Below are 14,395 nucleotides of genomic sequence, written 5' to 3'. Positions count from 1 at the left end.
TGGGGACGGCCCCCTGAGACTAGGGACAGCCACCTGAGACTAAGGACGGCCACCAGAGACTAGCGACAGCCGCCTGAGACTAGGGACGGCCACTAGGGACGGCCACCTGAGACTAGGGACGGCCACCTGAGACTAGGGACGGCCACTAGAGACGGCCACTAGAAACGGCCACCTGAGATGGCTACCTGAGACTAGGGACGGCCACTAGGGACGGCCACCAGAGACTAGGGACGGCCACCAGAGACGGCCACCTGAGACGGCCACCTGAGACTAGGGACGGCCACTAGAGACTAGGGACGGCCACTAGAGACTAGGGACGGCCACTAGAGACTAGGGACGGCCACTAGAGACTTGGGACGGCCACTAGAGACTAGGGACGGCCACTAGAGACTAGGGACGGCCACTAGAGACTAGGGATGTGGTAGTACAGTAGACTGATGACAATTATGGAGATTAAACACACTTTATTTGGAAAATGTTATAATCAAATTATACATTTCTAAAAAAAAAATTGTGTTGCTGCTACATTCTTATCTAAATATAGAAGCACACAGCAGAATGGATACAGAACAAATACTGTTAGAAAATACAGAATAAAAATTATATAGCACATTCTCCTCAAGACAGAACAGTCCAAGGGACGGGTGAAAGACATAAAGATTTGTCAAACATTGAGAAGAAATCAGTGGTCTGGGATGGTCCAGTACCAGAATGGGTTCAGATCCAACCCATTGCTCTTTCAACATTCCTACCTTTACCTCTCTGTCCTATCCAATAAACAATAAACTGGCCCACTCTACAACAAAAAAGATTGATAGGATATCTGAGAACTCATGTACATGAACTCTCTCCTATTACATCCCTTTACTGACTGTTTATACCTGCCTTGTATGTTTTAAAAACAGTCAGTCAGTGACATCTACAGGACAGATGACCACTGAGATGCTATCAATAATACCAGGGCTGAAGAATGGAGAGTTTCACAGTGAAGGAGCAGAACGGGCTCTTTTTTTTTTACTAGGTCGTCCTTCGACCTCTGGTATCATATAAACACACATAAGACATGGAAGACTGGAGAATTGCAGGAAATGAGATATAAAAAAGCTAAATAAATCTCTGCCCCAAGCAAAATGTGTAGAATTGCAGGAAAATAGCTTTAAAACAGCAACATGTTCTCTTGGCCAACAAGAGGGGTGTGAACAGTTTTCATGGGGTTGTGAGGTGGGGAGATGATACTACGCTGGTTATCCATCCGATCCTTTGTCACCTAGGAAATGTGTGCCACCGGGCCGTCTCAAATAGTACTTGAGCACTCCTGGTCTTGAGTTAAATCCGCTGTGGAGAGAAACATACATTATTGCAAACACAATGACATCAACATAATTTCCAGAATATAAAATATGTTACAAATTTGTAAAACGTATATGTCACCAATTCCAATTTGTTGTGGCTAACGGTAGCCAGGTGGTTAACGTGACTGTGAACATAATTGTGTGTGTTCTACTTCACTAGAAGTTACATGGAAGAGACATTTACATAATGCCAGTAAAGTGATGATATGAAGACACAACTTAGCATTCTACGATAAGTCTGTAAATATGTAGAGTAGATGGAAGACAGAGAGAACATCATTAACATGAACACTAGAAGATGTAGTCTCTCTCTGGGACTCCTTGATCGAGTTTCAATCCAATGTGCGCTATACCGCAGGGCACTTACCAGCTGACAAAGCACTTTTTAAAGGCATTCTCAACCGGCATTCACAGAGATCACATTCATGGTAAACACTGCACAGTGTCAACATGTGCAGTGTTTCACTCTCAAATTCATAGACCGAGCTATGGATGCAAGGATTGATACTGTATCAAAATTATAGTTTTAAAAATGTTTGGAGGCTGTATAATGTTTGTTTTACATTTATTTTGTTTACAAACATTGAGATAAAACAAGGTTATATTTTGGGTTTTGATGGAGTACAACGGTTAAACTAAGCTCTTTAATCGTTTATAAGTTATATTCTTCAAGAATCAATGAGTACATATAATTTATTTATAAGTCCAAAAATGGAGGTATCAACTCCCGATTGCCCCTTTGTGCTCAACAACTATTTTTTAAATCTAAAATGCTTTATGTAAATCTATCACAGTGATGATCTGAAGATGCTACTTACACATCTCCCCACTGAGGACATCTGTAAACATGTAGAGTAGATGGAAGACAGAGAGAACATCATTAACATGAACACTAGAAGATGTAGTCTCTCTCTGGGACTCCTTGGTCAGGGATTCAATCCAATGTGCAGTATACTGCAGGTTACTACACAGCTGACAATGCACTTTTTAAAGGCATTTTCCACCAGCATTCACGGAGATCACATTCATGGTAAACACTGCACATCAACTAAAGTGTAAAATACCTTTAAAAGTGTCACGTTCCTGACCTGTTTTCCTTTGCCATGTATTTGTTTTAGTTGGTCAGGGCGTGAGTTGGGTGGGTTGGTCTAGGTTTGATTTTCTATGTTGCGATTTTGTGTTCGGCCTGGTATGATTTTCAATCAGAGACAGCTGTCAAGCGTTGTCCCTGATTGAGAATCATACTTAGGCAGCCAGGGTTTCACTTGTGTTTTGTGGGTGTTTGTTCCTGTGTCAGTGTTTGGGCCACACAGGACTGTTTCAGGTTAGTCACGTTTGTTGGTTTTTGTATTTTGTAGTGTTTGTTGTTTTTTCATTAAATAATGAATACTTACCAATCCGCATCTTGGTCCGATCCATGCTCCTCCTCGTCTGAGGAGGAGAACGACTACGACAGCCGTTACAAAAAGTCTGTTATAGTGTGCTGTGTTATAATGCACCTTGAATTGAATCCCGGCCCTTGTCTCATACCACTAATCTAACATCAGAAGTAACACCTTTAAATGGCCAATCAGCAGCTGAAAAAATTAAAAAGAGTAATCCCCGCCACTGTTTTGGTAAAAAGCTAAGGGAGGGGCTGGAGACATGTAATCACTCCCTATTCAGCCGGAACTATGGATGCAAGGACTGACCATCCATGATATCAAAATGATAGTTTAACCATGTTTTGACACTATACAGTGTTTGTTTACATGTACTTTGTTACAAACATTGCAGTAAAATAATCACATATTTTGGGTTCTGATGGGGAACTACAGTTAAACTAAGCTGTCACGTTCCTGACCTGTTTTCTGTTGTTTTTTGTATGTGTTAGTTGGTCAGGACGTGAGTTTGGGTGGGCAGTCTATGTTTTGTGTTTCTATGTTGGTTAATGGGTACCTGATATGGTTCTCAATTAGAGGCAGGTGGTTTTCATCTCCTCTGATTGAGAACCATATTAAGGTAGGTGGTTTCACATTGTTTGTTGTGGGTGGTTGTTTTCCGTGTCTGTGTATGTTGCGCCACACGGGACTGTTTCGGTTTGTTTGTTCGTTCGTTTGTTTTGTGTAGTCATTTTTCCAGTTTGTGCGTTCTTCGTTTCATGTAAGTTCGTAGTCCAGGTCTGTTTGCCTCGTTTGTTGTTTTGTATTTTTCTCAAGTGTTTTTTCGTGTTTTGTTGTTTTCATTTAATAAATTATGTCTAATTATCATGCTGCATTTTGGTCGCCCGATCCTTCTCGCCTCTCCTCGTCTGAGGAGGAGGAAGAAGTAGAAATCCGTTACATAAGCTCATTAATCATTAATAAGTTATATTCCTCAAGAATCAATGGGTACATATTTTTTATTTATTTTTATTTCACCTTTATTTAACCAGGTAGGCTAGTTGAGAACAAGTTCTCATTTGCAACTGCGACCTGGCCAAGATAAAGCATAGCAGTGTGAACAGACAACAACAGAGTTACACATGGAGTAAACAATAAACAAGTCAATAACATGGTAGAAAAAAGAGAATCTATATACAATGTGTGCAAAAGGCATGAGGAGGTAGGCAATAAATCGAATAATTACAATTTAGCAGATTAACACTGGAGTGATAAATCATCAGATGATCATGTGCAAGTAGAGATACTGGTGTGCAAAAGAGCATAAAAGGAAATAAAAGCAGTATGGGGGGGGTGAGGTAGGTAAATTGGGTGGGCTATATACCGATGGACTATGTACAGCTGCAGCGATCGGTTAGCTGCTCGGATAGCAGATGTTTAAAGTTGTTGAGGGAGATAAGTCTCCAACTTCAGAGATTTTTGCAATTCGTTCCAGTCGCAGGCAGCAGAGAACTGGAAGGAAAGGCGTCCAAATAAGGTTTTGGCTTTAGGGATGATCAGTGAGATACACCTGCTGGAGCGCGTGCTACGGGTGGGTGTAGCCATCGTGACCAGTGAACTGAGATAAGGCGGCACTTTACCTAGCATAGCCTTGTAGATGACCTGGAGCCAGTGGGTCTGACGACGAACATGTAGCGAGGGCCAGCCGACTAGGGCATACAGGTCGCAGTGGTGGGTCGTATAAGGTGCTTTAGTAACAAAACGGATGGCACTGTGATAAACTGCATCTAGTTTGCTGAGTAGAGTATTGGAAGCTATTTTGTAGATGACATCGCCGAAGTCGAGGATCGGTAGGATAGTCAGTTTTACTAGGGTAAGTTTGGCGGCGTGAGTGAAGGAGGCTTTGTTGCGAAATAGAAAGCCGACTCTAGATTTGATTTTGGATTGGAGATGTTTGATATGAGTCTGGAAGGAGAGTTTGCAGTCTAGCCAGACACCTAGGTACTTATAGATGTCCACATATTCTAGGTCGGAACCGTCCAGGGTGGTGATGCTAGTCGGGCGTGCGGGTGCAGGCAGTGAACGGTTGAAGAGCATGCATTTGGTTTTACTAGCGTTTAAGAGCAGTTGGAGGCCACGGAAGGAGTGTTGTATGGCATTGAAGCTCGTTTGGAGGTTAGTTATCACAGTGTCCAAAGAAGGGCCAGAAGTATACAGAATGGTGTCGTCTGCGTAGAGGTGGATCAGGGAATCGCCCGCAGCAAGAGCAACATCATTGATATATACAGAGAAAAGAGTCGGCCCGAGAATTGAACCCTGTGGTACCCCCATAGAGACTGCCAGAGGACCGGACAACATGCCTTCCGATTTGACACACTGAACTCTGTCTGCAAAGTAGTTGGTGAACCAGGCAAGGCAGTCATTAGAAAAACCGAGGCTACTGAGTCTGCCGATAAGAATATGGTGATTGACAGAGTCGAAAGCCTTGGCCAGGTCGATGAAGACGGCGGCACAGTACTGTCTTTTATCGATGCCGGTTATGATATCGTTTAGTACCTTGAGCGTGGCTGAGGTGCACCCGTGACCGGCTCGGAAACCGGATTGCACAGCGGAGAAGGTACGGTGGGATTCGAGATGGTCAGTGATCTGTTTGTTGACTTGGCTTTCGAAGACCTTAGATAGGCAGGGCAGGATGGATATAGGTCTGTAACAGTTTGGGTCCAGGGTGTCTCCCCCTTTGAAGAGGCGGATGACCGCGGCAGCTTTCCAATCCTTGGGGATCTCAGGTGATACGAAGGAGAGGTTGAACAGGCTGGTAATAGGGGGTGCGACAATGGCGGCGGACAGTTTCAGAAATAGGGGGTCCAGATTGTCAAGCCCAGCTGATTTGTATGGGTCCAGGTTTTCCAGCTCTTTCAGAACATCTGCTATCTGGATTTGGGTAAAGGAGAAGCTGGGGAGGTTTGGGCGAGTTGCACGGGGGGGGGGCGGGGCTGTTGGCCAAGGTTGGAGTCGCCAGGAGGAAGGCATGGCCAGCCATTGAGAAATGCTTGTTGAAGTCTTCGATTATCACGGATTTATCGGTGGTGACCGTGTTACCTAGCCTCAGTGCAGTGGGCAGCTGGGAGGAGGTGCTCTTGTTCTCCATGGACTTTACAGTATCCCAGAACTTTTTGGAGTTAGAGCTACAGGATGCAAATTTCTGCTTGAAAAAGCTGGCCTTTGCTTTCCTGACTGACTGCGTGTATTGGTTCCTGACTTCCCTGAACAGTTGCATATCGCGGGGGCTCTTCGATGCTATTGCAGTTCGCCACAGGATGTTTTTGTGCTGGTCGAGGGCAGTCAGGTCTGGAGTGAACCAAGGGCTATATCTGTTGGGGAACTAATTTATAAGTCCAAAAATGGATGTAGCAACTGCTGATGGACCCTTTAATGTGCTCCAATAAAAGAAGAACCATAAAATGTGTTTGAAACAAATGTCCTTATTTTCAGTCTCATTACAAATGTTTTGCCAAATTAGAATCAGGAAATATTGACTGATTGAATATAAGGATGAATATTGCACTATGAATTATGGAGTATGGTTGATGAAGTCATGTTTTTGGTTTTCTATTATGGTATCATGGGTATTTGAAAACACTATGGATCCTCACCTGGACACACCCATTTCCCCATGTTCACCTTTCCTATACCTATTAACGTTTTTTGAATTATGGGTCAGCTAGGACTCAGGTATGGAGTTACCATACATTATGGGTCAGCTAGGACTCAGGTATGGAGTTACCATACATTATGGGTCAGCTAGGACTCAGGTATGGAGTTACCATACATTATGGGTCAGCTAACACTAGAAGATGTAGTCTCTCTCTCTCTGGGACTCCTTGTCTCATATCAATGTTCCAACATCAGATAAATGTCAGGGAACATTAATATGAACAACATGATGTGTTTTCTACTTCACTAGAAGTTACATCTATAGAAGAGACATTGGTTTACATAATGTTTTCAAAGTGATGATCTGAAGAAAGTACTTACCCAACTCCTCCGGGAGGGGAACTGTAAACATGTAGAGTAGATGGAAGACAGTGAGAACATCATTAACACTATAAGATGTAGTCTCTCTCTGGGACTTCTTGTCTCATATCACTTCTCTAACGTCACAAATCCTAATTGAGTTCCACCACCTAAATGAGTCCAGTGTACCTCTGAGAGACAACTTCTCCAATGAAGATATTCTACCCACCACCACTTCTTAATTTCATTAAATAAATGTGACTGGTCCATCAGTGATCCAGGTGTATCAGAAACAACCCACTGGACACACTACGTCATTTCAACGTGGATAACTGGGTAATATTTTGTTGAGATGTTGATCAATGAGATTACAACCTATAGTATATTCATCCACTCAAAAAGACAAAAGTTAGTTGAATTTCCCAATGTTTTATCCCTATGCTTTAAAACCATGTAAAAGCACAACCAAATTCCCGTCGAAAAACAATGTTTGAGTTTTGGTTTTGTTGTCACCCAAATGTCTATCACTGTGATTTCAACAATTTTAAACCACAACAAAGTTTAAATGAGAATACAATGTCAGATATTTTGTTTATTTATACAACAGATTAATGTGAATATCCCTGTGCTTCATCTAACCAAATCACCTGGATTGCAGTTGAGATTAAAAACAAATAAGAATACAATGGTTGACCATAATTCAGGTAAAGTGATGATCTGAAGACACTACTTACCTAGCTTCTCAGTGAGGTCCTCTGTAAATATGTAGAGTAGATGGAAGACAGTGAGAACATCATTAACATGAACACTAGTAGATGTAGTCTCTCTCTGGGACTCCTTGTCTCATATCAATGTTCCAACATCAGAAGGAACATCTTCAATGTGCTCAAAATAACCTTCAAATGTTTTCCTACTTAATAAAGTCTGTAAATTAGAGAACTAATGGTTCTAATAATGTTATCAAAGTGATGATCTGAAGACACTACTTACCATGATCCACAGTGATGCCCCCTGTAAATATGTAGAGTAGATGGAAGACAGTGAGAAAATCATTAACATGAACACTAGAAGATGTAGTCTCGCTCTGGGACTCCTTGGTCGGGATTCAATCCAATGTGCAGTATACTGCAGGTTACTACACAGCTGACAATGCACTTTTTAAAGGAATTTTCCACCGGCATTCATGGAGATTGCATTCATGGTAAATACCGCACATGTTGACTCAAGCGTTAAATACCTTTAAAAGTCTGTTATAATGCGCCTTGAATTGAATCCCGGCCCTTGTCTCATACCACTGTTCCAACATCAGAAAGAACACCTGGGGCCAATCAGAAGTTGATACAATGACAAGGCATGATCCCCGCAACTGTTGTTTTGGTAACAAGCTGAGGGAGGGGCTGGAGAAATAATATCACTCTCAAATTCACAGTCAGAGAGATGGATGCAAGGACTGACCATCCATGATACTGTATCAACATTATAGTTTTAAATAGGTTGAGGCCACATAGTGTTTGCTTACATTTACTTTGTTTACAAGGATTGAGATAAAACAAGGTTCTATTTGGGGTTCTGATGGGGTACAACAGTTAAACTAAGCTCTTTAATCATTAATAAGTTATATTCTTCAAAAATATATACATGATTCATTTATAACTCAAAAATGGATGTAGCAACTACCGATTGTCCCTTTGTGCTCCAAAAAATATATATTTTTAATGGTTTACGTAAATTTAGCAAAGTGATGATCTGAAGCCAGGACTGTACTTACCCAACTCCTTCTTGAGGTTCACTGTAAACATGTAGAGTAGATGGAAGACAGTGAGAACATCATTAACATGAACACTAGTAGATGTAGTCTCTCTCTGGGACTCCTTGTCTCATATCACTTCTCAAACGTCACAAATCCTAATTGAGTTCCACCACCTTAATGAGTCCAGCGTACCTCTGAGACAACTTCTCCACTGAAGATATTCTACCCCACTACTTCGTTTAGATTTTTTTTTCTCCAAAATGTCGTGATATCCAATTGGTAGTTACAGTCTTGGCTCATCGCTGCAACTCCCGTATGGACTCGGGAGAGGCAAAGGTCAAGAGCTATGCGTCCTCCGAAACACAACCCAACCAAGCCGCACTGCTTCTTGACACAATGCCCACTTAACCCAGAAGCCAGCCGCATGAATGCGTCGGAGGAAACACTGTGCACCTGGCGACCGTGTTAGCGTGTACTGCGCCCGGTCCACCACAGGAGTCGCTAGAGCGCGATGGGACAGGAATATCCCTGCCGGCCAAACCCTCCCCAACCCGGACGACCCTGGGCCAATTGTTCACTGCCCCACGGAACTCCCGGCCGGCTGCGACAGAGCCTGGACTCAAACCAGGATCTCTAGTGGCACAGCTAGCACTGCGATGCAGTGCCTTAGACCACTGCACCACTCTGAAGTCCCCTACCACCACTTCTTAATTTAATCCAGGTGTATCAGAGACTACCTCTCTCTAGTCTAGTGGTCCTCTACAGCCTCAACACATCCTGTTCTAGAACATCACTAGAAACACTAGAAGTTCTAGATTGAAGAGACATTGGTTTATATGTTAGCAAAGTGATGATCTGAAGACACTACTTACCTAGCTTCCCAGTGAGGTCCTCTGTAAACATGTAGAGTAGATGGAAGACAGTGAGAACATCATAAACACTAGAAGATGTAGTCTCTCTCTGGGACTCCTTGTCTCATATCAATGTTCCAACATCAGAAGGAACACTTTCAATGTGCTCAAAATAACCTTCAAATCTTTTCCTACTCAGTCGGAATATTAGAGAGAATTCAACATGAACACTAGAAGATGTAGTCTCTCTCTGGACCTTCTTGGTCGGGACTCAATCCAATGTGCAGTATACAGCAGGGCACTTCACAGCTGACAAAGGACTTTTTAAAGGCATTTTCCACCAGCATTCACAGAGATCACATTCATGGTAAACACTGCACATCGTCTCAAGTGTAAAATACCTTTAAAAGTCTGTTACAGTGTGCTGTGTTATAATGCACCTTGAATTGAATCCCGGCCCTTGTCTCATACCACTGTTCTAACACCCGAAGGAACACCTTTAAATGGCCAATCAGGTTTTTTATTATGGTATCATGGGTATTTGAAAGCAATATGGAGCTTCACCTGGACACACCCATTTTCCCCATGTTTCCCTTTCCTATACCTATTTAGGGTTTTGGAATTATGGGTCAGCTAGGACTCAGGTATGGAGTTACCATACATTATGGGTCAGCTAGGATTCAGGTATGGAGTTACCATACATTATGGATCAGCTATAACTCAGGTATGGAGTTACCATACATTATGGGTCAGCTAGGACACAGGTATGGAGTTACCATACATTATGGATCAGCTATAACTCAGGTATGGAGTTACCATACATTATGGGTCAGCTAGGACACAGGTATAGAGTTACCATACATTATGGGTCAGCTAGGACTCAGGTATGGAGTTACCATACATTATGGGTCAGCTAGGACTCAGGTATGGAGTTACCATACATTATGGGTCAGCTAGGACTCAGGTATAGAGTTACCATACATTATGGGTCAGCTAGGACTCAGGTATGGAGTTACCATACATTATGGGTCAGCTAGGATTCAGGTATGGAGTTACCATACATTATGGATCAGCTATAACTCAGGTATGGAGTTACCATACATTATGGGTCAGCTAGGACACAGGTATGGAGTTACCATACATTATGGGTCAGCTAGGACACAGGTATAGAGTTACCATACATTATGGGTCAGCTAGGACACAGGTATAGAGTTACCATACATTATGGGTCAGCTAGGACTCAGGTATGGAGTTACCATACATTATGGGTCAGCTAGGACTCAGGTATGGAGTTACCATACATTATGGGTCAGCTAGGACTCAGGTATAGAGTTACCATACATTATGGGTCAGCTAGGACTCAGGTATGGAGTTACCATACATTATGGGTCAGCTAGGACTCAGGTATAAAGTTACCACACATTATGGGTCAGCTAGGACTCAGGTATGGAGTTACCACACATTATGGGTCAGCTAGGACTCAGGTATGGAGTTACCATACATTATGGGTCAGCTAGGACTCAGGTATGGAGTTACCATACATTATGGGTCAGCTAGGACTCAGGTATGGAGTTACCACACATTATGGGTCAGCTAGGACTCAGGTACGGAGTTACCACACATTATGGGTCAGCTAGGACTCAGGTATGGAGTTACCACACATTATGGGTCAGCTAGGACTCAGGTATGGAGTTACCATACATTATGGGTCAGCTAGGACTCAGGTACGGAGTTACCACACATTATGGGTCAGCTAGGACTCAGGTACGGAGTTACCACACATTATGGGTCAGCTAGGACTCAGGTATGGAGTTACCATACATTATGGGTCAGCTAGGACTCAGGTATGGAGTTACCATACATTATGGGTCAGCTAGGACTCAGGTACGGAGTTACCATACATTATGGGTCAGCTAGGACTCAGGTATGGAGTTACCATACATTATGGGTCAACTAGGACTCAGGTATGGAGTTACCATACATTATGGGTCAGCTAGGACTCAGGTATGGAGTTACCACACATTATGGGTCAGCTAGGACTCAGGTATGGAGTTACCATACATTATGGGTCAGCTAGGACTCAGGTATGGAGTTACCATACATTATGGGTCAGCTAGGACTCAGGTATGGAGTTACCACACATTATGGGTCAGCTAGGACTCAGGTATGGAGTTACCACACACTATGGGTCAGCTAGGACTCAGGTATGGAGTTACCACACATTATGGGTCAGCTAGAACTCAGGTACGGAGTTACCATACATTATGGGTCAACTAGGACTCAGGTATGGAGTTACCATACATTATGGGTCAACTAGGACTCAGGTATGGAGTTACCATACATTATGGGTCAGCTAGGACTCAGGTATGAAGTTAAAATAGTAAAAAAAAAAAAAAAACATTACATGAACTAAGAAAGCTGCTACTATATAACCCTTTGTTTTCTGTTTAAATCGGATCTTTAAAAAAAAAAATCATGGATGGACTCTGTAGCCTATGAAATTACCTGTGTTTTGGAAACGTGGAGCCTTAGTCAGTGTAAAAACAATCAGAAATGTATTTGCCAATCAGAGCTTTGGGTTCCCTGTTTTGTGGTTCCTTAGGAATCGCGTCTGATGGCGACATTACGAATTGCCTTTATATTTGTCAAAAAACTTTGCTGAATGGAACGCTGACGAAAGGTTTATGAGCGTGTTCACTCATTGGACTGGAGGTAAAGAGGTGAACATTTCATCTGACCAAGGTAAAAAAGTCTCGCTCCTCAACTGTAAATGGATGTTCTCAGTGACAGTATTAGAAGTGACTGATGCTATTGAAGCTCTGTGACTGATTTATTTGAGCTATTCACTGTGAATAAAGAGGAGAGAATTGTGGTTGTTCTTCTGTTTTGTCTCTGCTCTGTGTGTTGGATGAATTTGTGGAACTTGTAAGCTTGGAATCGATGGCTCGTGGAGCTTGGAATCGTGTGTCCAATGGAAACTTTGCAAATGTTCAAAGGACCTAGAAGACCTAAATTGGGTGCACTTACTAAAAAGAGAAATTACATCACACAATTTATGGGGGATGATGGAAATATTGAATTTGTTGACACAAAGATATGCACTGATCTCAATGAGTCCATAAAGGACTTGTTACCTGCTGAGAAGGCAACAAAGTATCAGGTTGAATGGTATGGCCCAAACACAGCAACACTGGATTGTTTTGCAACCATATTGGACACATGGATGGAAGAAGCAAACTAACGCACAGCGGCAAAAAAAAAAAACTGACGAGGAGGTCCAGCCACGTATCTCCAATGTCTCATCAAAACATGTAAATAGATCACAACACAGCAGGCGCTCAGGACGATCCATCACATCTTCTATCAGGCTCAATTTGGAGGCTGAAAGGGCATCCTTACTGGTTAAAGCTGAAGCATTGAAAAGGAAACAAGCATTGGAGAAACAGGAGGCTTGACTCAAGGCACAAAATAAAGAATTGGAGATTGACGCTGAAATATTGGGTAACAGTGCAAAGCTGAATGTATTCCATGAGGATGAAGGCAGTCAAGGAATTGGAAACAAATCAGATGATGGAATGAACGATACCTGAATGCAATAGGAAGGCCTGAAGATACCAAGGGGAAGGTTACTCAATGCAAAATGGTGTCCACCACCACTCAGGTTGTCACAGGTCTCCATACCACACAGTCACATATCATGGCTGACCTGGGACCCCCATTGTTCACCAGGTCTGTTCATACTGCACAGGGCCAGGGTCAAAGTACTATGTTCTACCTACCACCACATACAGCTCTGTTCATCGTAGGTCAACTAACACACAGTAGAGCCTGTTGTAAGACCAAAAGATAGACAGCTGCAACTTCCAACTAGGGGAGGAAGGCCTTTCAACCCAGATCAGGGTGGAGCTGACAACATGGACAGTATTGTCAACATTACACCAAAATGCTATCACTGAAATGCTGGTATGGCATCAAAGGTTGTTGTCATTTCCACCTCTTAGTGTACCAGTGTTTAAAGGGTGACCCACTAGAATACAGGTTCTTTGTACCAGTGTTTAAGGGTGACCCACTAGACCACAGGTTCTTATTGTACCAGTGTTTAAGGGTGACCCACTAGACTACTAGACACAGTTCTGGGTGAACAGGGAGTACAGGAGGGGACTAAGCACACACCCCTGAGGGGCGTGTTGAGGGTCAGCATGGCGGATGTTGCCTACCCTCACCACCTGGGGGCGGCCCGTCAGGAAGTCCAGGATCCAGTTGCAGAGGGAGGTGTTCAGTCCCAGGGTCCTGAGCTTAGTGATGAGCTTGGAGGGCACTATGGTGTTGACAATGAGCTGTAGTCAAAGAACAGCATTCTCACATAGGTGTTCCTTTTGTCCAGGTGGGAAAGGGCAGTGTGGAGTGCAATAGAGATTGCGTCATCTGTCATTCTGTTGGGGTGTAATGGAGTGGGTCCAGGATGTCTTGGATGATGGCATTGATGTGATCCATGACCAGCCATTCAAAGCATTTCATGGCCACCGATGTGAGTGCTACGGGGAGATTGTCATTTAGACAGGTTACCTTGGCGTTCTTGGGAACAGGGACTATGGTGGTCTGCTTAAAACATGTAGGTATTACAGTATGGGTCAGGGAGAGGTTAAAATAATCAGTAAAGACACTTGCCAGCTGGTCAGCTCATGCTCTGAGAACGTCCTGGTAATCCGTCTGGCCCTGCGGCTTTGTGAGTGAAAAATATGTTTAAAGGTCTTACTCACATCGGCTACGGAGAGCATGATCACAGAGTTGTGCGGACCAGCTGGTTCTTTCACGCATGGTTCAGTGTTACTTGCCTCAACATGAACATAGAATACATTTAGCTCGTCTGGTAGGCTCGCGTCACTGGGCAACTCGTGGATGGGTTTCCCTTTCTAATCTGTGATAGTTTGCAAGCCCTGCCACATCCAACGAGTGTCAAAGCCGGTGTAGTAGGATTTGATCTTAGTCCTGTATTGATGCTTTGCCTGTTTAATGATTTGGATGGCATAACTGGATTTCTTATAAGCGTCCGGGTTTGTGTCCCGC

General features: G+C 43.2%; 1 protein-coding gene across 1 annotated transcript in view; it reads right to left on the bottom strand.

Moving 5' to 3' along the window:
* Nucleotides 1-453: 453 nt before the first annotated feature.
* Nucleotides 454-14,395, bottom strand: part of LOC139571523 (butyrophilin subfamily 3 member A2-like) — a 40,451-nt gene continuing 26,509 nt past the window's right edge. The window contains exons 21-27 of the mRNA XM_071394490.1: nucleotides 9,350-9,370; nucleotides 8,496-8,516; nucleotides 7,718-7,738; nucleotides 7,462-7,482; nucleotides 6,749-6,769; nucleotides 2,171-2,191; nucleotides 454-1,335 (exon numbers count right to left, since the gene is read on the bottom strand). Coding sequence (XP_071250591.1) covers nucleotides 1,295-1,335; nucleotides 2,171-2,191; nucleotides 6,749-6,769; nucleotides 7,462-7,482; nucleotides 7,718-7,738; nucleotides 8,496-8,516; nucleotides 9,350-9,370 — 167 coding nt within the window. The 3' untranslated portion in view covers nucleotides 454-1,294. The remainder of the gene's footprint in view (nucleotides 1,336-2,170; nucleotides 2,192-6,748; nucleotides 6,770-7,461; nucleotides 7,483-7,717; nucleotides 7,739-8,495; nucleotides 8,517-9,349; nucleotides 9,371-14,395) is intronic.

Source organism: Salvelinus alpinus, chromosome 3 (assembly GCF_045679555.1).
Source record: "Salvelinus alpinus chromosome 3, SLU_Salpinus.1, whole genome shotgun sequence".
Classification (NCBI taxonomy): Eukaryota; Metazoa; Chordata; class Actinopteri; order Salmoniformes; family Salmonidae; genus Salvelinus; species Salvelinus alpinus.
This window is presented reverse-complemented; position numbering and strand designations above follow the sequence as displayed.